This window comes from Alternaria arborescens, assembly GCF_004154835.1.
Source record: "Alternaria arborescens strain FERA 675 chromosome Unknown contig_86, whole genome shotgun sequence".
In the NCBI taxonomy this organism is placed as follows: Eukaryota; Fungi; Ascomycota; class Dothideomycetes; order Pleosporales; family Pleosporaceae; genus Alternaria; species Alternaria arborescens.
Window position 1 is genome coordinate 1 of NW_021167941.1, and position 24,833 is coordinate 24,833.

Below are 24,833 nucleotides of genomic sequence, written 5' to 3' on the forward strand. Positions count from 1 at the left end.
ATATATATATATATCAGTATTTTCTGCCGATAACCTTGGTATGCGGCACATGACAACCTTGAACGATTAGAGTGCTTTATGATTTTCTCCAGTTTGACAAAGCCTTCCCTTTTTGACTAGCGCTCGTGCTGTCCTTCCCTTATATTCCTCGCTACCTACTCTTGGGCGTTCCACACACCACACCCGCTCTATACCTCTAGTCAACAACTCCAACCCGACCGCCCCACGAAACCTAGTACCTGAAATCTTTAAGGCATGTTCTCTCCGTCTCCCATAGGGTGCGATAGCGACATGGCAAAGTTGGAGGGCAACGTCACCAAAGCTGCTATTGCCATTGATCCAGGCAAACTCACTTTCCTGGACCTCCCCACAGAGCTGCGCGTCATGGTTTACGATTAATTTACACCCGAGGATCAGTATATATTTAACTCCGGCCAGCCCGCATATGACGGCTTGTTACGCACCTGCAAGCAAATTCGGACGGAAGCACTAAAGGAGATCCAAAAGGCAGCCGACAAGTACTATCGCGCTTACGAAGCGAGGTGGTTACTTGAAGAAGGCTTCAGCATCAAGGTGGAACCCATTATCGATCCTGGAAAGGTCGTCGTCGTCTTTTCGGAAGATCACTTCATGTCCGATGCTTGTAAGGCGGGGAGACGTCGTAGTTGCTACCAATTCCACATTCCGTTGGCTTCTTTGAATCTCAAACATCTTAGTTTCAAGGTCTCCCGCAATTCAGAAACATCGCCGCCTCACCTGTTGGGTTGTGTTCCTGCTCACTGGGCCGTTACCCAGATGCTGATGTCTATCATCACATCTAATCCCCAAGCACGGCGGATCTACTTCCATCGCAACAGACTTAACTTTAGTTATGGTTATTCTAATGATGATTTTGGGACGTTGTGTACAACAGTGGAGGAAGGATGGCTGCGATACAGGGACCAAGAGGAGAAAAGTGTACCATATAAGTGGCTGTTGACGACGAATGTAGAATACAGCACGAAGACTGTACGTGGAATTTGGGTCGACCGTGTTACGAATTGCCTTGATTTGTAACATATAGGGTGTAGTGTCGAGGAGCATGTGGAATTGACCAACGCCAACGGAGGAGAAGTAGATATCAGCCCACCACCTTCTATTTTACACATCGCTAGCTCAAATGAAACCAATCTCAAGCCTCATGTTCCAGGTTTGCTTTAGCGCAAGCAGAAAAGACTTGAATCATCATTCACCACTCCCTCAATGCAGCTTTTTACCTTTTCAGAACCGTGATCCCCGAAGTCTTCGGCCCAGATCTCTTCTTCTTGACTTCCAGCACCGGCGCAGTCTTCGCCTTTTTCCTCGGCTGTACCTCATTAGGTTTCGCAGTCGTACCCCTCTTGATCCCCTTGCCCTTCGCTTGCTCGGCCTTTGCCCCTCCCCTCGGCCCCCTTTTAACGCCCTTATCTGCCCTAGCAGCCTTAGCTTTCGGTTCCGGCCTAAGCAATCCGTGATCTTTGATGTAGAAGATTAGGTCTAGCGCCAAGTCACAGAACTCCTGTGTGCCCCTGATAAGCTGCAACGGTTTCTTCTTGCTCTCCAACCCTGCTCTGTACCGATCCACAACTGCAAAGAAGATCTCGTTAGTATCTGCGTCGACTGCGTCGCGCATACGCTCGTATTCTGCGTCGCCGCGGTTGTGCTCAGTGTGGAAGTGTCCGCGTCCCGTGCCAAACTCGTCGCCGATTTCGTATTGCACGTACGCTTCTATCACCATGACGGCAATGGTGTGGAAGTTGAGGAGGGCAATGGCAGGTTCGGGATCCGGATTAGGAAGGGTGCGTTGGTTCGGGATGAAGATGTTCATCAGGAGATGGACTTCTTCGTCCGCATGGTCTGGGGACAGGAGGATTTCTTCACGGACTAGGCCAGGCAGGGAAACTTTGGCGCTGGGAATCTCTTCGCCCTTTGCGAGGGGTTGGCGTTGGACTTCGTACTGAGGAAGAGTCCAGTCAATCTCTTCAGCATTTTCCGAGGAAGGTGAAGCGTTGTCGGATGGAGCTGAGGCAGGTTGTGGGTTGCGTACTTGGTTCTGCTTGACCTCGCGTGTAGCATGCTTTGGCTTAGACTTGCTTGTAACGAGCTCAACATCAGAGTCATTATTCTGTCGTCGATGTCGCGCAATTCTGTTGGAAGCTATAATTAGAGGTGACATACCGATGACAGAATCACGGCTGCTAGTGACCGATGGGTGACGCTTCACTCGGCTTTGAAGAGGCTCATCATCATCGGAAGCATCGCCTTCGTCGCTACAGTCGTTCTCATCCGGAATCTTCTTCGGCGTCCCTTTAGGGCCCTGGGGGGTATACGACTCTATTACCCGAGTGTTCAAGCTAGGAGACGTTGGGATCTTTATCGTACTCTTGTATAGTGATGCTGGATTGAGGCAATAAGACATGTTCAGTGGCATTTGACTATAGGAGACTGTAGGTGAAGCTGATTGTTGGAATCCTGGACTATTGAGTCCATTTAAAACCTGCTGGTTGCTCAACTGAGGTGCGCGTTGGTAAGTCAGAGGGCCCGTAACAAACGATGGAGGTGCGTTCAATTGCCTCTGGGGATAGCCAAACCCATGAAGTGACCGTTGAGACTGTTGCGACAACTCTTCGTTCTGCTTCCTAAAGTCATCTAACTGCTTCTTCTGCCTTTCCATCTGTGCCTGAAGTTGTTGCTGGCGACTGAAGCTAGAACCGAAGTTGGGTTGGTTGCGTTGATCGGAAGGCCGTTGGGAGACATGACGTGGTTGCGCTGTTTGGAACTGTGAAAAACTATTCAAGGTAATGTTGTGGTTCGAAATACGTGATTCCTGATGACGAGGTGAAGACGACGTAGTGGTGAGGTGAACCGGATCCGGAAAGTCGGGGTGAGGCTGACTCCATATATCATGAACGCCAAGGTCTGGTTGGCCAGCATTGGAGATATGCGGAATATTCTTGACCTGGTCTTGTTGCTGTACGTTCATCTCATCAGATGTGAAGCCTGATGGTACAAGTTGATGATCGATCGCTGGACGGCCTTTGTGCTGTTTGTTGATAGCGCTTGGAGACCACTCTTGTGAATCAATCTCATCAGAGATATGGTAATCGTCGTTGAACACATTCTTTTCACCACGAGCAGCTTCTGGTGATGCGGTCTCGCTCTGCTGATAGTCACAGTCCACGTCATCGGCACCACGCTTGTTGACGGCCATAGGCACTTGCAACTTGCTAGGCTCAGGTACAGCGACCTGCGTATCAGTGATATCTGAGGATTTGTTGAAGGTGTTGTCGTTGGCTGGAACATGCATAGTACCGTCTCCAGGATGAGCATCAACATACATCTCATCTTGAGCAAGACCTCTGTGGGATTGATCTATCTGTTGACGTGCGTCATGTTCGAGCTCATCCTTGATGACCTTGACCTGACCTGACTCTTCCATAGGCTTACTGAGGGGGGTCGGAACCAAAGCTTGATCATCGTCCTTCTCGATCTTGATCTGTGGATCGGTCGTCTTCGAATTTGGGGATACAGTGTATCGATCATGTTCCCCTTCTTGCTTGACAATAGGACTTCCGCTAGAAGGACTGGAAATGGTTCTCGACGCTGTGCTAAGCTTCAGGGATATAGAAGTGCTATTAGCGGACCTTTGGTGGTCTGGTGAAGAGGACGTATTCGTGATCTTGGTCTCGGTGTTGTACTTCAGCTTGACCACGAGTTGCTTTTTCTGGCCTACACTGGACTCTTCTCCAGAACCTGAATCCATTTCTGGTGCAGTAGCAGCACCAGAGAATTTGTCTCTCACCATTCCGTTTTCGTTGGTATCGCACTCTTGGTCCGCGCTATCCTCAAGACATTGAGTGAGCTGATCATTCTGATGCGCTGCATTCTCAGGTTTCTGCATCTGATCGTGTACTTGAACAGGAACTAGAGGAGAGTGCTGAGGATTACCGATGGCATGTCGAGGATCTGGCGGGGTTTTGTCGCTAGCGATGTCCATAGCGTCGGGTTTTGGCGCAGTGTCGTAGAGGTGCAGTTATCTGTCTATACGCAAAGCCGTAGCAGAACAGCAATTTCAGTGTCGCAACAGACTATCGCTCACTGACTCTGGGATCTTTGCCAGTTTGCAAATCTTGAAAGGTGGTATGGAAAGTAAAGAGGATTGTAGGTCACTTTTCCGTGTGAGTAGTAGCGGGTTTATACCGAGTTCGCTGGCCAGTAATCGTTTACGCCCACCTTTACCTGAAAGCTTAATCAAGCGCTCTCTCACCTCTACACTACCACCTGCACGTTTGATCTGCAGACCAGAAGCTAGAGGCGCCAGTACGAAATGGGATCCCAAATAGAAGACTGAAAACTGCGATTGCGAGCGGAGCCTCGTCCGTCACGACAGACCGCTAATACTGGTGAGCAAGACACCGCGTTCTTGATTTGCTATGACGAAACCAGCGTGCGTTTGTTCACTCTGGAGCACTGTAAGGACATGAGACGTAATGACGACAATGAAACGGACGGTTAGGCTTGACAGAGTCAGCATACCTTATACTCTCCAGTAGAGTCAAAGGCTTACTGACCCTACATAATCAGCGATATTTGGAAGGGTATCTATTCCTCTCTACATCTTGAATGGTATCTCTTTCATCTCTTCAACGTCTCCATCCTTACACACCAACTCTTCCACCTCCTCACTGAATCCTCCCAATATCTCCCTTCAACCTCGTTACAAATTCCTCAAAAAGTGGCGCCAACGAACAATCCCGATACTTGTCCACAAAAAGGCCATCCTTACTCTTCAGAGCTGCAACTTCTTCAGTATCCATCTCCTTCCCTTGCAACACCGTACCCTTGGGATACACCGGCCTCGTCCCGCTTTCGACCAACTCCACAAACGCTGGGTCAATCGGCACGGAACCCAAGAAAGGGACTTCGAACTCTGTTGCCATGACGGCTCCGCCGCCCTTGCTGAAAACGTTTGTGCATTCCGAACAGTTTGGACAGACGAAGCCGGCCATATTTTCTACTACGCCAAGGACTCTGATGCCGGTCTTCTTGCAAAAGTTGAGTTCCTTCTTGACGTCGCTAACGCTGATGGCTTGTGGGGTCGTGACCACGACGGCGCCGGCCAGGAAGGGGAGATACGGGTTGAGAGCGGGAGAGGGCGTGGTGTTCTTCAAAAGTGTTTCGAGCAGAGAAATGTGTTCGTCGGAGGTACCGGGCGGCGTGTCGATGAGGAGGTAATCGAGCGGCGGCCAGAGGACGTCGGTGAGGAACTGGCGAACCATGGCTGTCTTCTTGGGGCCGCGCCAGATCACAGCATCGGAGCGCGAGGCTAAGATGAAGCCTAGTGACATGCAGGATAAAGATCCAATCTTTTGGCCATCCGCAGCCGCCTCTCCTCCTTCTGTTTGCTCCATTGTGCTTCCATCCTCTCCACCCCCTCTCTTGTGCGTAGCCAATGTCTGCTCACCGTGTACATCCACCGGTATCCAGCCACCAGGCGCTTGCCTTACTTTTTCATTCTCGATGCCAAAGAAGCGCGGTATGCTCGGGCCTGTCAAGTCTATATCCAAAACACCGACCGAATGTCCTTGTAGCGATAGGGTAAGGGCGAGTTGGGTAGTAACGCTTGATTTTCCGACTCCGCCTTTGCCGGAGAGCACAAGAAGGATGTTCCGTATGTTGTCAAGAGGCATGGCGAGATTGGAGGGTTTGGCGTGCCGGGGTTGACGCGAGCAGTGGGAGAATTGGTGGGGGTTACGTCAGAGCAGGTCGATGGAATGCACTTCGTATGGCAGTTATAAATAAAGGATTTTACTCGCAGAGGTTTAGTGTTAGTCTGGGGCGTATTCGGATGGGCGAGAGGAGGGGTGGTGTAGGTGGTACCGCGGATGGCGCATAGTGAGAGGTGATTGAGGGTTGTGGAGCGCGCTTTGAAATCCGAACGACCAGAAAGTGGCGGTTTGCGGCGAGATCGGAGGTCCGACCTTAACCCGAGCATGTACTAACACTTCTACTCAGGCAGACTGGTTGTTTGTACTTGAAATCGTATTGATTGCTCTGTATGATCAATATGAGGCAAACCAACAAAAACGCATGCCTATTGGTATCAAATATAACCATCTCCTGGAGCCCTGTCCCCTCGGCGCATAGATTGCCCAAATGCCGTTTCTAAACGACTGCCTTCTTCAGCGGGACTTCCTCACCAACCACCAATCTGTAACCTTCGGCACCCTTCTCAGTCTCCAAATCCTTGGGCTTTGCCGCCTTGGCACCAACCTCGGGGAAAGTAAACGCCTTGCTCCTGCCTCCCTCCAAACCGCGCCATGCACCGACCGTGTTCCAATTCGTCCAGGTCAATGCGCCGACCCATGGCTGCACATTCCATCCTAGCTCCAATGTGACATCCGTCCTGTTGCCCAGCTTGCCAGTTATATCGGTGATCTTGTATTTGGGCTTGTTGTTCTCGAGGTGCAGTTCGCCGATGGGGTAGGGCGACGTCGTCTTTGATTTGGACGCGGCGCGCTTCTTGGCGGATTGCTTGGGCAGCTTCGACTTCTTGTCGGGGTGAACAAAGTAGCCCGTGTGCCAGGGCGCCGACTTGGAAGCGAGGATGGCATCCCAGATGATGGCTTCGGACGGCGGTTCTGAGGCGCGTGTTGAGGGGTAGACGGCTTTGAGGTAGACGAAGACTTGCTTGGTGTTCCAGTTGAAGAGCGAGCTGAGATCTGTGCATGAGAGTGTTAGTTCTGCTGTTGCATTTGTATAGCCGTAGCATAGTTGTGATTTGTGTAGGAGACGTACCAGCGTTGAGGTCGAACTTGATATGCGCGTATTCCTCCCTCTTGGGTGAGTAGTAATGCGGCCGCCCCATTACCAATTGTACATTCTGCAGCGCTATGCTGGCTGACGGGTTCTGTGGGGAGATGAAGCTACTCAGTGCAATGACGCTCGCGACTGTGAAAGCGACCGTGGTGAAGAAGCCAAAGACATTCTGTAGACGCACAAGTGTCGAGTGCATCGTAGAGGTGGAAGATGAGCGCGGGGCTCTTTCTTTGAACGTTTGTCGGCTATGAGAGGAAGAGAAGCTCGTTAGAAGTGGGCGTATGCGTTTAGCTTTCGCTGGGTCCTAACACGTATCTGGACTGTCGCGCGGAGGTCGGAGCTCAGCCCTATGAAACCAGGGTTCACCCATTCCACGCTAGTCCATCATCTCCACGGTTAGCATCTGACCTTGGACGACTGGACTTCACCAAAAATGTCGGGTATACATAATAGTTCATTTGCGATTGCTACAGATAATGTGACATGGGTATCAACCTGCGCACAAGCTATCCTACACCGTCTTCTCCCATATCATCTTGTCCTCTATCTGATCCTATCATCTACGGGTATCATCTATGCATTTCCCATGTTATGTTCGAGCTGAACGCCGTGACGCCACGCTAGCATGCTTTGTGAAACGCTCAAACAACCCCGAATCGAAGTTCAGATGTACTATGAAGAGGAGTCTACTGGGCAGCAGGTGGTGCGCCGCCCCTTGGACCTCCACGTCCACGGAAACCACCACGACCACGGCCTCGTCCTCTACCACCTCGTCCACCATCAAGATTTGCCGGCGGTGGTACGTTCGAGTAGTTTCGCGGCTGGAAATTTGGGTTGTTGGGCACAACTCCTTCAGCGGGATCAGTGTTGTCGATGACGGTGAAGCCTCCCCGGCCCTTGTAGCCTCCTCCTCGTCCACGCGGGACGAAATCAGCAGAGCCACCTCGCAGATTACCGCGAGTGTTTGTGCCATTGGGAGCCTGGTTCTGGTCTTGAGAGGCTTGGCCGTTGACTTGTCCAACACGGGGAGCGGTTCCGCCCCGGCCACCACGACCACCACGAGGTGGTCCGCCATGGATTGGCAGTGTCTGCTGCTGTCCTTGCTGCGGTCCAGAGCTTTGACGTGGTGCCATGCCTCCGCCACGTCCGTTCGCGCCTCCGAAAGCTCCTCGGTATGAGCCACGGAGGGGTGGTGGCGTACCCGCTGGAACTAGCCCAGGGCCTCCAGGAGCACCGAAGCGGGGCATGTTGTACGAAGTAGGCGCTTGTTGTGGACGCCTGGCGGCAGCAGCACTAGAATAATGCACGACCTGCTGATCCGTCATGTTCACAACTGCAGTAGCCGGTACAGTTGATCCTCTGAACGGAGAACAACGGTCGCCGAGAGAAGTACCGCTCATAAAGGTAGCGTCGAATACAACATCGAGCAACAGAACACGCGCAGTGCGGGTTTTGCCAACCACAGTACCTGACGATCCGATTGGGACCCTTCCAGAGTCTTGAACATAGACGATGCGATCGCCAATGCTGAAGTGCTGGTGTCCCAATCGTTGTTCTGCATCCGAAGGCTTCAGCAGAGCGACACGGGGCACCTTTGTGACCGTCTTGGGCTCAACTTCTTGGGTGAGGGGAAAGTTGGCATCAGCGGCTGCCTCGATGAGCTTGACTGTATCCGAGTCAAGCTGCTCAGCGTCCAAGGGTACCTTCTCAAAGTTCTTCGTCTGAACACTCTTGAGCCAGGCTCCAATCTCCTTGACCTTCTGCTTCGCAACTTCGGGAGGATAAAAGTCCGTGTCTTCCCAGCCGTCACCCGTCGGGTTCATGATAATGGCGGCGATAAACTCCGGGAACTTGGTCATATACTGTTGCAAGAGGTTTATCGCCTTCTCGCTATACTCCCATCCGTTGGCTGACTTGCGAGAGTAGCCCAATACCTTGAGCTTCTTCGCTTCAAACTTGAGGTTCAGACCGAGATTGAGTTTAAGACCGCTTGAGTTGACATTGAATGACGACGTGAGCTTAGACAACGCAAGCGGCGGCATATTCAGATGCCTTGCCACCTGGTAGGATGGAAGATACGGCATGGACCTTTCTGCCATGATGACGACTTCGCGTCCAAAAGCTGGCTCTTGCTTCTTTAGCTTGGCGACCATGATTGTGGCCTTATTGTCGGCGTGGCCCATGACTTGTAAGGGACGGCCATACGCGTAGTCTCCAAGGTAGAATGCTCGGGCTCCCTCGGGGAACTCTTCTTCAATAGGAAGCGCCTCTTTTTCTATAAAGCGAGCATCTGCGCTGACAACCTCATCTACAACTGTTTGTGTTGCATACTCCACTTGTAGTCCAGCGACCTCGCCGTATTCCTTGATGGTAGCGCCTTCGTCAGTCTTCTTGAGTCCCTTGAGCATTTCTACGTGCACAAGTGACTCGATCTCTCCGACATTGATGCCAAGACGCTTGCTGTACTGGCTTTCGATGCGGTTCGCAGTCTTCTTCCAGTTGGAAATCTCTTGGGGTCCATGAGGAATAGCAACAGGCGCAGGAGAATCGCCGCTCTCTGGCAGAACGTAGTCGAACAGCTCATCCGACACTTTTATTACCTTTGCTTCATGTAGGAACGGGTAGCCAACATGAACAGCCTTGCCGAGTTTTGCTTGTGCGTGCCCGACAGACTGTCGTGGCTCCGTATCTAGTAGTGTAATGACCATGCTCTCGTTACGGCTGTCTTGTTGGAAAACATTGACACCTGCAAACTCAAGCTTGCCATGGAACGGCAGAGTCTTCAAGCTAGGGAAGCCGGCCAGAGCTGAGGCACCCAGTTTGACGCCGTCCATGAGGCCGATGTAGTATTCTAGTCCGTCCATAGTCGGTAGGTCGAATATGTTCTCGATACACTTGCAGTGGGGAAGATCCGGGAATACACCTGGCAGAGACGACTGGTAGATAAAATCCAAATCTTTAGCGTAAGTGAACTTTAACGAAACGCCAAATGAATTTCGCTGCTTCTCGTCCGGTGTCAGGTCGTTCTCCTTGGTTGCCATGGCCTTGAGCAGACGATCTTCCTGGATGAATGGAATCTTGACGACAGCCTCCCAATCCTGCTTCTTTCCGTTCATATCGAGAGTGAAGTCTCGAGGATAGAAGTCGATGATCGGCGAATCCTCATTGGTCATGAGGGGATGGTAGGCTTTTGGTACGATGCTCTTACTGCGATCAGGCAGGACACCCATCAGTTGCTGGAAGGGCTTGAACGGCTGTCCAAGTCTGAAGTTGATGTCCGCCTTCAGACCTCGCTTAACGTCGGAAATCATAGGCGAGTAGTGGTAGCCATAGTACCATGGCCATGACGCGACTCCACGGTAGTAGTAAAAGAGAACCCACTGCAATCCTTGGACGTAGTTCTCCGTCAGTTTGCGAAGCTCTTCCTCGTTGCTGCGATCCCAGTCGAACTTGCTCTTGTAGTAGTCGTTCTTCCACGCGTCAAACTTCTCGTCGTATTTCTTCTGCATCTCCGATTGGGCATCCTCAGGCGAGATGTCAACGATCTTCGCCTGTTCGTACTTTTGTACAACGCGTACAATCGCTTTCGTGGATTCGTCATCCATCTCATCCTCCTCATCCGAGTCACCTTCAACTAGCTTAGGTGGAGGTGTAACCTGAATGTGACGGTCGCCGTCGTCATTTTGGACAGTCTTCCAAGGGAGATGTAACTTGTCGGCAAGTTCTTGTACGAACTTTCGATCCTCCGCGTTGAGAGATACCGGAAGGTCCAACGGAGCTTGGTCTTTCTTTTCCATATAATTACCCAGCCAGCTCTTGACCTTGGAGAACAGTTCCTTCTGCTGCGTGGTCATGACAACCGTGCCTCGTTTCGCCGTTTTGGCCATTACATCCTCCTTTCCAAGTTTCTTACCCTTGAACCAAGCAGCATCGGCATTCTCCGATTCGAAATGACGGTATTCGATGTTTGAGAGTTCATCCAACAAGATAGCCAGGCGCTCCATGTTGATGACACCACCCTCGTTGATGTATCCTTTACCCTTGGGTAGGACAGTCTTGTAGACGTTGAACATGAGGGCCAAGGCGCCCTCGTTGATATGCAAATGTGGAAGATTAGGAAGGAAATCGTTACCAACAAAGAAAGCCATGAGAATGAAATCGTCAATGACACGCTCCATGTCGAATGGGAAGCTAAGAGCACCGGGCTCTTCCAGTTCCTGGAACTCGAGTTCCAGGTATTCTCGAACAATGCTAAGATGCATGAGGTAAAAGTTTTGGTGTTCCAACTCCTTGGACTTGGTTTGGCTCTGGCGGCCGAACGTCACCTCTTCACGCAGCAAGCTGAAGTGGGGGTCGTGGCTGAGCAGACCCAACATGATGAGGTCGGCATCGAGACCGTACAGGCAGTGGCGGCGGTTGGGGTCGTACCCCGGCTGTGCCTTGGCCTGACGGATGTACTCCATGACCTTGTGCTCTCCCTCTCCGGGGACCTCGTGACCAGACAGCACGACTTCCACGCCCTGCCAGTCTATGTCCTCGGAGACCTTCTTGTTGATGAAGTACTTGAGCTGCTGCGTGAGCTTCGCCATGAAAGCAGTGCCTGGCGTAATGCAGTTGCTGTCGAACGCTTCCTCGGTCGGCATCTCTACGCCTTCGCGGATAGCCTTCTCCCGAGCCTTTTCAGTATCGAGAGCGGTTCGGAAACGTCGCGCACGCTGCTGGTTCATCTTGGCGCGCGGGGCGACACCATCGATGGCCATGAAGAAGAGCTGTTTGGGCTTAATTTTGCCAAACAAATGCTCGATGTAGTTGAAGATGGAGATGAACATCTGATCTTCGGACTTGCGCGCCGTGACGCTGTCGGAATCGTTGTGGGTGCAGTTATGGATGATGCCGTTCATGTCAAGCTGTGACTGTTAACTAACTGTGCGCATCGAATGCGACACAAGAGCACTTACGTAGAGACAGTCGAATTCGGGAATGCGGTTCTCAGCAATGAGCTGCGAAATACCCGGATACCTTTCGGACATCCATCGAAAGAACTTTGGGACACCCATGGCTGCTGCTCCTGTCTAGGAATGGCTGAGGATAGGTTGTGGATTGTGTACAAGTGGCGGGGCTGAGAGTCGCAATATATAGTGGGCGACAAGGGGAGAAGATGGCAGTGAGAGAGGCGCGCAAAGGCGCTGGGGCGAGAGGGCGAGAGAGAGTATAGGGTGTTGGTTCTCGACGCTGGGGTCTTCAAAGAGTCGGAGTCTTGATCATAGACGCAATGGATATACGGGCGGCGACTGCCAAGCAAGTGGGGCGCTAATGGATCGACATCGGGGTTGGTCCAAACGCGAACTTTGGGAGCGCGTCGTGCGCCGTAGCTTCTGCGCATCACACTTCAAGATCGCATATATCCCACCACGCCCTTGACTATTAGCATACATTCACCCTCACCATGGACGAGACTATGAGTGGTAAGTCTGTTCACCTGTTGCGGGTTTGTTTTGCGACATTGCCATGTAGACTGAAGGCGAGCGAACTTCGTATACCACACCGACACAGTTGGCACATGGCGTACCAGCTCACTACCATACATGCACAGTCGCTCAAGCCCCGACACTTTTGAACCCCTCAGAGACTTGGTTCTAACACTATCGCGACAGACGCTCACGATTCCCACGAGATGGACGACCAAGAGCAGGTGGAGCAGAAGCTCATCAACGAAGAGTACAAGATATGGAAGAAGAACAGCGTCTTTTTATACGATATGCTGTACGGCCGCGCGCTCGAGTGGCCTACGCTCACTACACAATGGCTTCCCGACAAGAAGCCTGTAGAAGGCACCAACATGAGCCAGCACCGCGTCATTCTTGGAACCCACACGTCGAACCAAGCCCAAAACTACCTACAAATCGCCCACTGCGAGATACCCGAATTCCGGGTTCCAGACTTGTCAGAGCTTAACGAAGAGCGCGGAGAAATCGGCGGCCACGGCAATGCGAAGCGACCCTTTGACTTCAAGATTGTGCAGAAGATCAACCACCCTGGCGAGGTCAACAAGGCGCGCTACCAGCCTCAGAACCCCGACATCATAGCATCGCTGTGTGTAGACGGCAAGGTGCTCATCTTCGACCGGACCAAGCACCCGCTGCAACCAAAGGACGATTCGATCAAGTTCGAGGCCGAGCTTGTAGGCCATAGCAAGGAGGGATTTGGCTTGAGCTGGAGTCCTCTGAAAGAGGGACACTTGGTGACGGGTAACGAGGATACCACAGTGAAGACTTGGGACATCAAGAGTGGCTTCTCCAAGAGCAACAAGACCATCAGTCCAACGGCCACATACAACGTTCACAGTGCAACCGTCAACGATGTTCAATACCACCCGATCCACAACTTCCTCATTGGTACCGCGTCCGACGATCTTACTTGGCAAATCATCGATACTCGTATGGAAACACACAAGAAGGCACTGTACAGGAAGGAGGCCCACGACGACGCAGTCAACTGCATCTCGTTCCATCCCGAGTTTGAGGGGACTTTCGCGACAGGCTCGGCAGACAAATCAGTCGGAATCTGGGATATGAGGAATTTCGACAAGAAGCTTCACAGCCTCCAAAATCACGCCTCAGATGTCATTGGTCTGCAATGGCACCCGCAAGATGCTGCCATTCTTGCCAGTTCCAGTTACGATCGCCGTATTTGCCTGTGGGATCTCAGCAAGATCGGTTCTGAACAGACGGCTGAGGAAGCAGAAGATGGCCCCCCTGAACTGTAAGTCATCGCGAACCTATTGTCAGCTCACGTACTAACATGCAACAGACTGTTCATGCACGGTGGCTTCACGAACCGAATCTGCGACTTTGACTGGAACAAGAACGATCCATGGCTCATGATGGGCGCTGCAGAGGACAACCAGCTGCAAATCTTCCGTCCCGCGCGCAAACTCGTTGAGCCAATCAAGAAGACTGTAAACCACGGAGATGTCTCAGACTGAGCTCCCTCCATCGTGTGTCTTCCTTTTGAGATGGCTAACATGAGGGCACTTGTAGGGTAAGGTAGCGGTTCCCGTACCGATTGTACCGGTTTTCGATGCTTGGGAGCCATCTTCGTCGCCTCTGAGTTCTATACCTGAAAGTTCTATACCCGAAGAGGAGAAAGCAAAGCCAGAGCAAGAGATCGCTGCTAATTCTGATGAGAGTGAGAGGACTTTGTATTTGCCCGCTACTCCGCCTTCTTCTCCATAGTAAGGAAGAAAATAAGAATGGTGTTGGGCGCAATGGCTTGGTGATATCCTTTGTCGGTTTCTTGCGATTCTAGTCGCGTAAACACATGAATCAAAACTCATCTACCTCAATCCACCATCGCTGATATTAGTGAAGATGGAGGCTTCGTAGTGCTGTTGAGCGGGCGAGGGACAAGGGGCCCATGCTCACCTCCGAGGTACGAGCTCCCAGCTCCCCGCAATCGTCATCCCATCTCTCATGCACCCGCCATGTGAAATCAACATCACCAGCTCAGACGCAGAATCTGGGCTTGCATCGATCAACATCTGACCCTCTATATTGACACGCCAGCTTCAGTCGAAGCAATCTGCCATGCTCCTCCTCGGCCTCACAGGCTCCATCGCGACGGGCAAGTCGACCGTCTCATCCATCCTCTCCAAGCCGCCCTATTCTCTCCCAATCGTAGACGCCGACCTCATCGCGCGGCAAGTCGTTGAACCCGGCACTGCAGGCTACAACGCCATCGTCGAGCACTTCCTACCTACCACACCAGATCTGCTTCTTCCCGATGCGACGCCCAAAGGACGCCCGCTGAACCGACCAGCACTAGGACGGAGAGTCTTCGGCAGTGGAGAAGAGAAGGAGCGCGACCGAAAGAAGCTGAATAGCATCGTACATCCTGCAGTACGAAAGGAGATGTATAGACAGATGGTATGGGCATACCTGCGCGGCAACTGGGCGGTCGTGCTAGACGTCCCTCTCCTTTTTGAGAGCGGCTGGGAACGCTACTGTGGCACTATCCTCGTTGTTGGCGTGTCGGATCCCGCAATTCAGATACAACGCCTACGCGATCGTGATTCGCATCTTACCGAAGAAGATGCGCGGAACCGCGTTATGAGTCAAGGCGACGTGCGCGAGAAAGCGGAGCGCTGTTTGCGGAGAGGCCCGGGTAACGGCGTCGTGGTCTGGAATGATCACGACAGGAGCTATCTGGAGAAAGAGATACAGAGAGTCATGCAGGATGTTAGAAGCAATAGTCCGCGGTGGTGGAGTTTCCTGCTTTGGGTGAACCCGTTGTTTGGTGCGCTGGCTGGTCTGTTGAGCTGGTACAAGATGCGGAACGTGCAATTACAATGGGAAGAACAGAAGAAGCGGGAGAAGGCGAAACTGTAGGACTTGATTTGATTTGTTGATTCTGTTGGCTGTGCGCTGAAGACAGAAGGAGTGTCGGTGCTAATGTGTGTTGGTGTTTGTTGGATGTGCGCATAAATATCTTAGCAATTGGCGGCACAGGTGCTGTGTCACGGTAAATGCTTTCAAATTCCTCAGTTTGTGTGTTTATTTCATGTCTTTTAATCATGTCTCGCCGGTTTGCATATTGTTTTGCTCTCGTCGTTCTGCTAGGCAGTCGAAAAGTTGTCTACCTTCACTTCTGCTCCACTGTCGCTGCAATGCGTTCAAAATCCACCACACCACACCGACGTTTCTTCATCCGCCCCGCCGCTTGCAAATCAGCAGGCTGGAACCGACCTTCTCTCTGTAAAACATATTTCCACGGGCCTCTTAAACGTCGTTCTGGCGAACTGCAATTAAATGACCGTAGTGCGAGCATGAGTTCCATAACGCCCCAATCCTTTGTCGACGATGGCGGATCCTTCACCAAGCGCATACCTCGCGGTCTCGATCAGCGCTACGTTGCGCGTTGGATCGCTAGAAGCAAATCAGAGACCTCAGCCTACACGGGCAGTTTTATCGATGACGGCGCGGACATGCAACTCCCTCCTGGAGTAGCACCAGGCTTTGGTCCAATCGACACACGATTTTACAAGCAGAAGAAACGAAAGGAATCCAGAGATGGCGTGGAGACAGTGTGGAATGATGACGTGCAAAAGGCGATCAGCGGAGATATACAACGGAACTTGGAGAAGATAAGGGGATTGGGTGGACTGGAAGTTAAGCGGACGGATCGTGATGGCTATCAGGACAAGAAACCTAGGGATCAAGAGAAGGCGAAGAAAGATACTGTGACTGTCCCTATGCCACCTCAATGGGGAACCTTCGTCATCAAAGCAGATGATGGTCGCATTATCGTTGTAGACAAAGATGGTGAGTTTGACTCCGGACCACAGAAGGCTCTCAGTGAGCAACCAAAACATTGGGTCAAAGCAGCATCTACCGTCGAGTCGGCCTCTCTGGCCAAAGGTCTGGTTCCACATTCTACACCGATGCATCGCATGTCTTCCCGTCAGACAAAAGAACGTTCGAAACAGAAGCAGAAACAAAAGAGTGGCACTGAGAAGAGTATGAGAAACAATAAGTCTCGTCGCTCGCATCTCTCATCATCCAAGACACTTACACCCATCTCCGAATCAGAATACGAAGAAGGCTACCTGCACTCTGATGGCGAAGACATGGGTTCGCCGACGGGTTTTATGATGACGGGTGGAGCGAGCGGTTGGCCCTCTAGCAGAGCTACATCTGTAGCTCCTACAGCCGTATCCGTGAGCGACGCGTACGAATACATTGTGCCAGGATCTCCAGTCAAGGCCATCAGTAAGGGATTCAGATATGTCAGACCACGCTCACAAGATTACAAAGACATCGTTCCGGCGTCGAACTCCTGGATTGAGAAGAAAGTGTCTCCTGACATATTGTCAGTCAAAGGAGATACGAAGGTATTGTCAGAGGCATCTTGGGATGGTGGGCAGTTTGAAAGTGCATGGAAAGTCGCCAGTCCAAGTCACTCATGCAAGAGCCACAGATCGACCCATACTAGCAACAAGTCGCCAAAATCCAAGAACGACTCGGACAGTGCTTCAGGGAAGAGTCATACAACGTACAAAGCGTCTACAGTTGAAGATGCGTCAGGAGAGGAGGACTATATTGCGACTGGATGGGGCGGTAGTGTGAAGAGCACTGGAACTCAAGGTTGGGGTCGTGACCAAAATAACAATGAGAGGAGTTCTAGTAGTAAGAAAGAAGACAGAGAATCTGCGTGGACGTCGTCTGCAAACACGCCTCACCCACATACCTGGGCAGGTGTGGGCAGCAAGTCTTCAAGCGAGCGAAGCTGGAGCAAGAGACCCAAAGCCACTGACAATGCTAGTTGGACCGGTGTCGAGTCTCCTACTTTTCAGCGAATCGCTAACAGTCCTACGTCTGTACATTTTGGCAGTCCGACACTTCCCTCGGGCGATACTACATGGGATGGTCTTGAGAGAAACAAATCAACCAGTGAGGTCGGTGTCGTAGACACAGGAAGTGAGCATGCGTCTCTGGGTCGCCAAAGCCGAGTATCAAGTCTACAGTCTGCTCGTCGAAGTCACGGTAGCCATGATACCCGTAGAAGTCATAGAAGCAGCAAGCACGTACATACTACAGGCTGGGAAGACGGTCAAGCAGGTTGGGCGGGCGGAAGTCAGACTAGCCATCTGAGCCGACACTCCCAACAACCTGACGATGCACCCATTTGGCCTGGTAGCCGTGCCATTAGCGAACAGAGCTGGAGTAGTCAGAAGGCTCGTGTTGATGACGACAGCGGAGGCCAATGGGGTGGTGCCGATCAAGATGTGGGGAAATACGCGAATGGATATGATGAGGACAACGCGACATATCTAAACGATAATTGGAATGGTGTTCCGGTGAGGGTTGGGAGTCGCGCGGGGAGCAAGAGCCCGAGGCAGAGTAGTGCCGCGACGGGCTGGGTGTAAGGATGGCGCGACAGGGCAATCGCGAAGGAAAAAAAGCAAGTGGGGCAATAGGAAGACCAATTGACATGTCGAGTCAGTTCGTAGAACGCATAAAATTACTAAATCTTACAAAATGTTCAGCTCAAGATAACGGTGTCTACCAAGGCAGGGCTGTACAACAATTAACATGCACATCAGCAGTCAGCATGGCGAACCAACGAAACTCAGCCCTGCGAGCGTGATGCAGCAAACTCGCGTGCATCCCGCCTCATCGCGTTCTGCAATGGGAGCCCGCGTACATATATGCGCGTCGAAACACCAACGGCAAGCAGCGCGATACTCGAAGGACCAGCAGATGGTCCAAACTTGACAAGGTCGCCAACCACCTATAAGTCTATGACATACCTGTGACAATTGGCAGCCTCAGAGCAACATACGAGAAGCCTCGGACAGGCGCCTCTACTGCACGTACTACTGCCTCAGCACACTGTAAGCTGCAAGGCCTAGGGTGTACGCGCAAAGAACGAAGCACCGTTCACGTCGTTCACGTCTATATCGCGAGCGCGCCGAGTCGCGTTTTGGTGGCGCAAGTGACACTGCAGGTGGATCCGGAGCGTGGTAGCCAATGGAGGGTATTGCATAAAGTGGCTAGGAGGGTTAAAACCAGTTTTCCGTCATAGTTTCGGGACATGATCCTGGCCTGAGTGGAGAAGACGGACGCGATTGTGGGAGGCGGCCCCTAAGTGCGTGATGGACACGCTAAAGTACGAGGGAGACTGGGGACGCGTTTGAGTGCTGGTCTAATAGCTTCGTGACCCAGCTGCACATCCATCTCTCTTACTCTTCTTCTCCAGGCTTGACTCTGTGTGTTCAGGTTCTCTGTCGTTGACCCAGACATTCTCTAATCATTGCAAGAGACGAAGAGTTCATCGTTGTTGTTCTTCTTGTTTTGGTCTGGCCGCCTTGAACCGACCTAGTCGCGAAAGAGATACGATAACCAAACCACCCCACCTTTCGCACCTTCCGTCCCAACGACAATCACCTTCAACACCACTACCGCGAGTCCTCAGTCGCCTCAATTGCGCTTTCGGGCCGATATATCTATTTGTACATCATATCAATCGCTATCGCGACATTTTCGACAGTCTTTACCATGGCCACCTCTACGCGCCAGCCCTTTGGCGAGATCGGCTCGTCACGGCTCCAGGTACTCCAGAGCGCGAAGAACAGGCAAAATGGTAAGGCGTTCCAATTCACGTGCCACTGCATTCACTAAACGCGTATGCGACAGCCATCTCGCCAAATTTCACCTCGCCGCAGGGTCTGAAGTCAATCCCCACGCCGTCGACGGGTAAGCGCCAACGCGCACCCGAGATCTACGAAGATGCCGACTCCGAGAACGTGGACCCTTCCGTCTTCAGCAGCCCGACCAAGAAGTCGAGGACGGCCAACAACAGCATCGACGCGGGATACATCAAGCCCGCCAGCTTCTCCATCTTCACTTCGCCCATCAAGCCCAGCAGCAGTGCCAGCCTCAATGCCACGCCTTCCGTTCCGTCTGTGCGCAAAGCTCTCTCTTCACCCAGCACCGCCAAGTCAACGCCCATCACCAACAGCCGGGGCTCACCCAAGAACAAGCGTCTCCATGCCATTTCCAAGCGTCGCGCATCCAGCTCGCCCTTCCGACGCGTCGACCCACCCTCCTTCAACCTGAGCAGCCCCAGCCTACCCTTCTCCATCGACGCAGCCCTTAGCGGCTCAATCTCCACCTACACACCCAAGGCCCCCACTGTAGCCGCCACTCCCGCCTCAGCACCAGCCGCCCAGTCAGTCCCTGTCCTCGATGACAACATGCCCAAGAGCTGGTTCTTCGACATCCACGAGGACACGCCCGAGCAAGAAGCCGCAAACCTCATGGAACATTCGGCATCCGTGCTAGACATCTCATCCGACGACGACGCAGCAACCAAGTTCCGCAATGAGGACCGCGGCAAGGAGAACGTCCCGCCTCCAGACTTCCTCGCTGCTGCAAACACCCGCAAGCGCAACCATGCTTCTTCCTTGGACGACGGCTATGAGACTGATATCCTGGTCCAAGCACCTGCTAAACATCCTCGTCGCACGCGCAAGGTTGTTCAGGATGCTATGGATGAGGACAGGAAGCCGCTGGGTGATCTTGCGCCGAGCGAGTTCTACGCTGAGGGCTGTGACGCCACAAGTTACGTTACCGTTGACGCGGGAATTGAGAAGCCGTCAGGATTGTCCAAGGAGTTTGATGCTAGCAGTGTGACACCAGAGAAGAAGAAGAAGCATGTCGTTGTTGAGGAGGTACCCGCTGCAGTTGAGGAAGAGACAGCAACACCATCAGTATCTGAGGACATCGTTGCTGCGCCTGCTGCTGTTGACGTACCTGCTGTCGAAGCCGCTATGGAGACCACAGCACAGCCATGTGAGGTACCTGTTGCAGCGTCATGAGCCATGTTCCTTGTTTCTGCTTTATTCTTCTTCTCTTTCTGTCTACTTTGGACTACCCAATTGGCGTTTGGATTACCTCAAGGCGTTTCTATTAGCTTATCACGATCATGTCCACGCTTGGTTACGTGTATACGATGGGATCAGGCGTTTTAGGTTTCTTGTCTATCCTTGTGATACCTTTACTGCGAGCACATAGCTGCTCACTTGTTATGCCTGAATAATACCAGAATGTATTTTCAACAGATATTCTATTGCTGTGAACACTGACTCTGATGATCGTGATGACTATGCTGCGAGTTTCTTTATGATCCGAGTATCGACTTGTCGTACTCTGTAGTCTTGTCTATGGATTACCCTAGTTTCACTTCCGCGAGTGCGCGTCTGAAGTACCTCTTCCTCCACGACCGCCTCGGCCGCGTGGTACATACGAGGCATTCGCGTCGTGCTGGCCGCGACCCCGACCACGCGAAGGCGCAGAGTCACCTCGACCTTGAGCTGGCGGTACGAACTGTCCGCGACCGCGCGAAGGAACAAAGCCACCCTGATTATGAGCAGGCATAAACTGGCCACGACCATATGAAGGCGCAAAGTCACCTCGGCCTTGAGCAGGTACGAATTGCCCACCACGACCACGATGACCTCCGTTGAACGCACCCCTACCCCCACCTCTTCCACGATTTCCATGCGTGGGCAGCGGCCAGAACTTCTCCCGCATTTCTCTATCCACACCCGCACTTCTCTCCTCCATCGCACGCAGTACAATCGGCCCGCTCTTTCCCTCTCTCACAAGCACCAGAGCGCGATTCGGTCTCCGCTCCCGCTTCAACACATCCCTGAAGCGAACAAGCAGAGCGACGAGTTTTCTCAACGACTCCTGTTGTTTCGATTCCCATATCTTCACTCTATCTGTCGCGTCTTCTTTCTTAACTCGATTCACTGTTCCAAGCCCTTTATCATAGGGTCCAGTGAAGAGTAAACTTGTGCGGCCGAACCAAAGCTGGTCTTGACATTGGACCAGACCCGCTCCTTCTGGGTTATACGCTTGCGTCTTGAGCTCTAGCATCTGGGAGGTGGGAATGATGTGGCCTTTTTGCAGGACGCGGATTGGGGCATTGTATGTGAATTTTCCGCGTTCAGCAAGGCCTCCTTCGTTTGCTCCACGTACAGCTGCGGCTTCGGTTTGAGTAAGATCGTCCGGGATGATGCCATCGTCGTAGGCATCTGCTTCGAAGCGACAGACGACGTTGAGGGGACCCATTGTGTAGCGTATCGCACGGTAGTGACTTGTTGCATCTTCCATACCTTCGGTTGTCCGAGTAAAATCCTTTTCGAAGTTGAAGCCGTAGCTCTTGCCATCTGCATGTTTCCACCATCGTGATTCTCGGCGTACCTGGAAGGTGCGCGGACGAAGTTAGTCTATGTCTCATATCCAGTTGGTACAATGAATTCCTTACGATGACGAGCGTGTTGAAGACAAGGTAGATATTGAGCCGGAAAGGCCCGTTTGATTTGCCTTGGGCGAATTCTAGTAAGATACGGAGATTGTTTCGGTCTGCGAGGACATCGACATCATGGAAATTGGTGTTTGGCGCCATGAGGTTCAGCGCATGGAACATTGGCAAGTATGGATTCCTCGGCTGACGAGCGTAGTTGTAGTCACTATATGTGAAGCCACTATCTGGTTTGAGCGTGTGTGGTAGGGGTGGTTGTTGCCATTTTGCTGGCTCACCCGGCACTAGATATGCGTGAGTTTCTACGCACTCAAGGTCTCGAAGGATATTTGCCTGATGACAGGTCGAAACCTACTTACCAAAGATAGTATTCGTGCCATCGTCGGAAGCTTGCCAGTTGTAGCAGCACAATAGTTCCGGATCTCGGTCCCATACTACCTGTTCCGCTACCGGTATGAGTTCATCCTTGTCGATGGTCTCTAGGATCTCACCCGCATCTCTTGCAATACTTTGGTCGAAGCGCTCTTTTTTCTTCTGTTGTTTCTTAGCTTTGACTGGATCGACCACAACCTCCTCTGTAGGCTTGATATCGGCTTCGTCTTCATCATCCAAATCGGAATCCTCGTCCTCTTCGGTTGCGATGACGGGTTCTGTGTTGCTGTCGTCCTGAAGCTGCTGCCAGCTCGATCCTCCCAAGGCGAGAGCAATCTTGGACTCGAAAGACATGGTTGCTGATCTCATGTTTGGTGCTGCAGGATCATCCACAGGATTTGGCCCGATGGTGCGTTGTTTTTGAGGGTTATGAGAGGATTCTGATCCTGTTGCGTCTGACCCGTGTCCTTCTCTCCCTCGCTTCCTTCCGTCACTGAGACCAGAAATGGAGCTTTTCTCGCTAAAGGCTTCAATGAATAGTGAGTGAAGGGTTGAATTTAGGTTGCTTGACCAACGAACCGTGCATGCCGGTCGTTCGGTAGTGCTCTTGGGAATCGTACTATTGAGAGGAATATGCGATGCGCAAAGTAACTCAAAACGAGAGATTCATACGCGCCCCCCCAAAGTGAGTGTAGTGATAGATTGGGTATGTTCTGCGGGTATCTAGATGTTGCGGATCAGGGGGGATTATAATCGCACACGTAGCCAGCGTGCCGTACGTAAACACAGACAGTATATTTCAGATATACGTATATCCAACTGAGTTTAGGTTGCTGACAGACATGAAAGATGTAGTGTACAAAACGAGATTCTGGGTTGCGCAGGGAGACGATACAGAACTCAGTTAGCGTTTCGCGTAACAACATGTCGCGTATGATCCGCCCGCCGTACCGACCCCTACCGCGGCATGAGTCAAATGCACATGACGATATCAACAAGCTTATCAGAATTCCAGAGACCAGATATAGCATCGTTTCACTCCATTTTCCCAAACGAACATGTCTATATACTTTCAAACTACAGATATATCATCACAACTTCCATCCACGTTTCTTCGCAAGCGCCGTCTCCTGCCTGACCGCCAAATCCGCAATGATCTCCTCACTTCCACCACCAACAACCTGTGACATATTAGCATAGTGTCCTTGGCATATTAGTATTCCGAAGAATCAAGCATACCATCATCCTCAAATCGCGACTGATTTGTTCAACAATAGCACCAGGCCCACCTTTCTGATATCCAGCGCCACCAAATATCTGCTGAGCCTCTCGATTCGCCATCTCAAGTATGCGACCACCATGTACCTTGCTCAAGGCGATTTGGCCCGCGATCTCGGGATCTTGCCAGCCGAGAGGCGATTGTTGGATGTGGTAAGCGAGTTGCTCTAGCCATGCCCAGTGACTCTCTACATATCGACCGATTGTAGCTAATTTGTGCGCGATGATCTGGTTGGAGATGAGGGGCTTGCCAAAAGTGTGTCGCTTGTGTGCGTAGTGGAATGACTCGCTCAGACAGGTCCGCGCTTTCCTGTTGCATCCTATGCTCATGATGAAGCGTTCCTTATTGAAGTTTGTCATGACAATGCGAAAACCCTCGTTCTCTTTACCGACAAGATTACTGACGGGAACGCGGATGTCGTCCATTTCTACGAAGCTTGCGCCTCCGCCTTTCTGACCGGAGTTGGGTATGCGACGGTGCGTAAGACCGGGTGAGTTGGTGGGAATGACTAGTACGGAGATGCCACTGGCGCCTGGTCCACCAGTACGAACGGCGGTTGTCATATGTGTGGCCCATGGCATACCAGTGATCCATTTCTTGTATCCGTTCACAATGTAGAACTGTCCGTCTTCGGTCTTCGTTGCGGTGGTTTGGAGGTTCGCGACGTCGGACTCCACAGTGATGTTAGCATTCTTCTCTTTAGTTCCCAGGAGAAGCACACATACCCCACCACCTGGCTCAGTGATGCCCAGGCAGAAACTTGTTTCCCAAGTAAATAATCCCGGCAACCACTTCTTCTTCTGCTCCTCGGTTCCATGATGCACAATCGGTGGAACACCAATCACACTTCCACCTCCCAACGCGATGCCCACGCCCCCCTCTATCCTACTATTCTCATCCGTCATAATCATCAAGTGGAACAAGTCCAAATCGCCAACCGGTATACCCGCTGGCCCCGGTACATTGCGTGGACGATATGGCTCCGGCACATCAGCAAAGGCGAAGCCAGTCTGCACCCATTTTAATCGTTCTTGCGCGGGCGCTTCGCCGGCCTCTTCCCATTCCAACATATATGGCTTTATGTTCGTATCGATGTATGCGCGGCACACATTGCGGAGTTTTTTGTGCGAATCATTGTAGTAGGGAGACGCAAGGGAGGAGTACCATGAAGGTTCGCTCCATGGTGCCAAGTTGCCGAAGGCCTCTTTCTTTTGAGGTTGCATCACGGAGGGAAGAGGTGTCGTGGTTTGGGGCTTGGGATTCGCCATCGCACTCGTTTCGTGTTGTTGCGTGACATGTTCGCAGGAACGAGGAGTCTATGTAAAGACCGCTGGATCCTACTGCGGAGGAGTCGAGATGCCGCGGCTGAACGATGGTGATCATGTTGACTCGCGTGCTAAAATGCGGGGGTGCGTTGCTGATTCGCGCACCCCTGGGGCGTTAGCCCTACCATTACTTAGATGAAGAGAACATACCGTGCAAGTGTACAAAGATTTTATGTTCAACGCACCCTAGG

The 24,833-nt window shown here is 52.0% G+C and overlaps 11 protein-coding genes across 11 annotated transcripts; 5 read left to right on the forward strand and 6 right to left on the reverse strand.

The window, feature by feature from the left end:
* Nucleotides 1-291: 291 nt before the first annotated feature.
* On the forward strand, nt 292-399 carry AA0111_g12542 (hypothetical protein; the record flags this gene model as incomplete). The annotated part of the gene is made up of 1 exon (XM_028646534.1): nt 292-399. One exon carries the CDS (start codon nt 292-294, stop codon nt 397-399), a length of 108 nt encoding a protein of 35 aa, XP_028499856.1.
* An 853-nt stretch (nt 400-1,252) lies between these two features.
* On the reverse strand, nt 1,253-4,015 carry AA0111_g12543 (hypothetical protein; the record flags this gene model as incomplete). The annotated part of the gene is made up of 1 exon (XM_028646535.1): nt 1,253-4,015. One exon carries the CDS (start codon nt 4,013-4,015, stop codon nt 1,253-1,255), a length of 2,763 nt encoding a protein of 920 aa, XP_028499839.1.
* A 685-nt stretch (nt 4,016-4,700) lies between these two features.
* On the reverse strand, nt 4,701-5,708 carry AA0111_g12544 (Cytosolic Fe-S cluster assembly factor; the record flags this gene model as incomplete). Its single annotated transcript, XM_028646536.1, has 1 exon — nt 4,701-5,708. One exon carries the CDS (start codon nt 5,706-5,708, stop codon nt 4,701-4,703), a length of 1,008 nt encoding a protein of 335 aa, XP_028499853.1.
* Nucleotides 5,709-6,183: 475 nt separating this feature from the next.
* On the reverse strand, nt 6,184-7,033 carry AA0111_g12545 (hypothetical protein; the record flags this gene model as incomplete). Its single annotated transcript, XM_028646537.1, has 2 exons — nt 6,184-6,740; nt 6,817-7,033. The coding sequence occupies 2 exons, from the start codon at nt 7,031-7,033 to the stop codon at nt 6,184-6,186; spliced, it is 774 nt and encodes a 257-aa protein (XP_028499852.1).
* Nucleotides 7,034-7,523: 490 nt separating this feature from the next.
* AA0111_g12546 (5'-3' exoribonuclease 1) lies at nt 7,524-11,894 on the reverse strand (the record flags this gene model as incomplete). Its single annotated transcript, XM_028646538.1, has 2 exons — nt 7,524-11,744; nt 11,796-11,894. The coding sequence occupies 2 exons, from the start codon at nt 11,892-11,894 to the stop codon at nt 7,524-7,526; spliced, it is 4,320 nt and encodes a 1,439-aa protein (XP_028499855.1).
* Nucleotides 11,895-12,283: 389 nt separating this feature from the next.
* On the forward strand, nt 12,284-13,822 carry AA0111_g12547 (Histone acetyltransferase type B subunit 2; the record flags this gene model as incomplete). The annotated part of the gene is made up of 3 exons (XM_028646539.1): nt 12,284-12,302; nt 12,492-13,599; nt 13,648-13,822. The coding sequence occupies 3 exons, from the start codon at nt 12,284-12,286 to the stop codon at nt 13,820-13,822; spliced, it is 1,302 nt and encodes a 433-aa protein (XP_028499854.1).
* A 601-nt stretch (nt 13,823-14,423) lies between these two features.
* Nucleotides 14,424-15,224, forward strand: AA0111_g12548 (hypothetical protein; the record flags this gene model as incomplete). Its single annotated transcript, XM_028646540.1, has 1 exon — nt 14,424-15,224. One exon carries the CDS (start codon nt 14,424-14,426, stop codon nt 15,222-15,224), a length of 801 nt encoding a protein of 266 aa, XP_028499841.1.
* A 437-nt stretch (nt 15,225-15,661) lies between these two features.
* Nucleotides 15,662-17,761, forward strand: AA0111_g12549 (hypothetical protein; the record flags this gene model as incomplete). The annotated part of the gene is made up of 1 exon (XM_028646541.1): nt 15,662-17,761. One exon carries the CDS (start codon nt 15,662-15,664, stop codon nt 17,759-17,761), a length of 2,100 nt encoding a protein of 699 aa, XP_028499840.1.
* A 1,132-nt stretch (nt 17,762-18,893) lies between these two features.
* On the forward strand, nt 18,894-20,215 carry AA0111_g12550 (hypothetical protein; the record flags this gene model as incomplete). The annotated part of the gene is made up of 2 exons (XM_028646543.1): nt 18,894-18,978; nt 19,032-20,215. 2 exons carry the CDS (start codon nt 18,894-18,896, stop codon nt 20,213-20,215), a joined length of 1,269 nt encoding a protein of 422 aa, XP_028499844.1.
* Nucleotides 20,216-20,576: 361 nt separating this feature from the next.
* On the reverse strand, nt 20,577-22,392 carry AA0111_g12551 (hypothetical protein; the record flags this gene model as incomplete). Its single annotated transcript, XM_028646544.1, has 3 exons — nt 20,577-21,605; nt 21,670-21,950; nt 22,026-22,392. 3 exons carry the CDS (start codon nt 22,390-22,392, stop codon nt 20,577-20,579), a joined length of 1,677 nt encoding a protein of 558 aa, XP_028499851.1.
* Nucleotides 22,393-23,129: 737 nt separating this feature from the next.
* Nucleotides 23,130-24,585, reverse strand: AA0111_g12552 (hypothetical protein; the record flags this gene model as incomplete). Its single annotated transcript, XM_028646545.1, has 3 exons — nt 23,130-23,219; nt 23,278-23,988; nt 24,043-24,585. 3 exons carry the CDS (start codon nt 24,583-24,585, stop codon nt 23,130-23,132), a joined length of 1,344 nt encoding a protein of 447 aa, XP_028499849.1.
* Nucleotides 24,586-24,833: the final 248 nt, after the last annotated feature.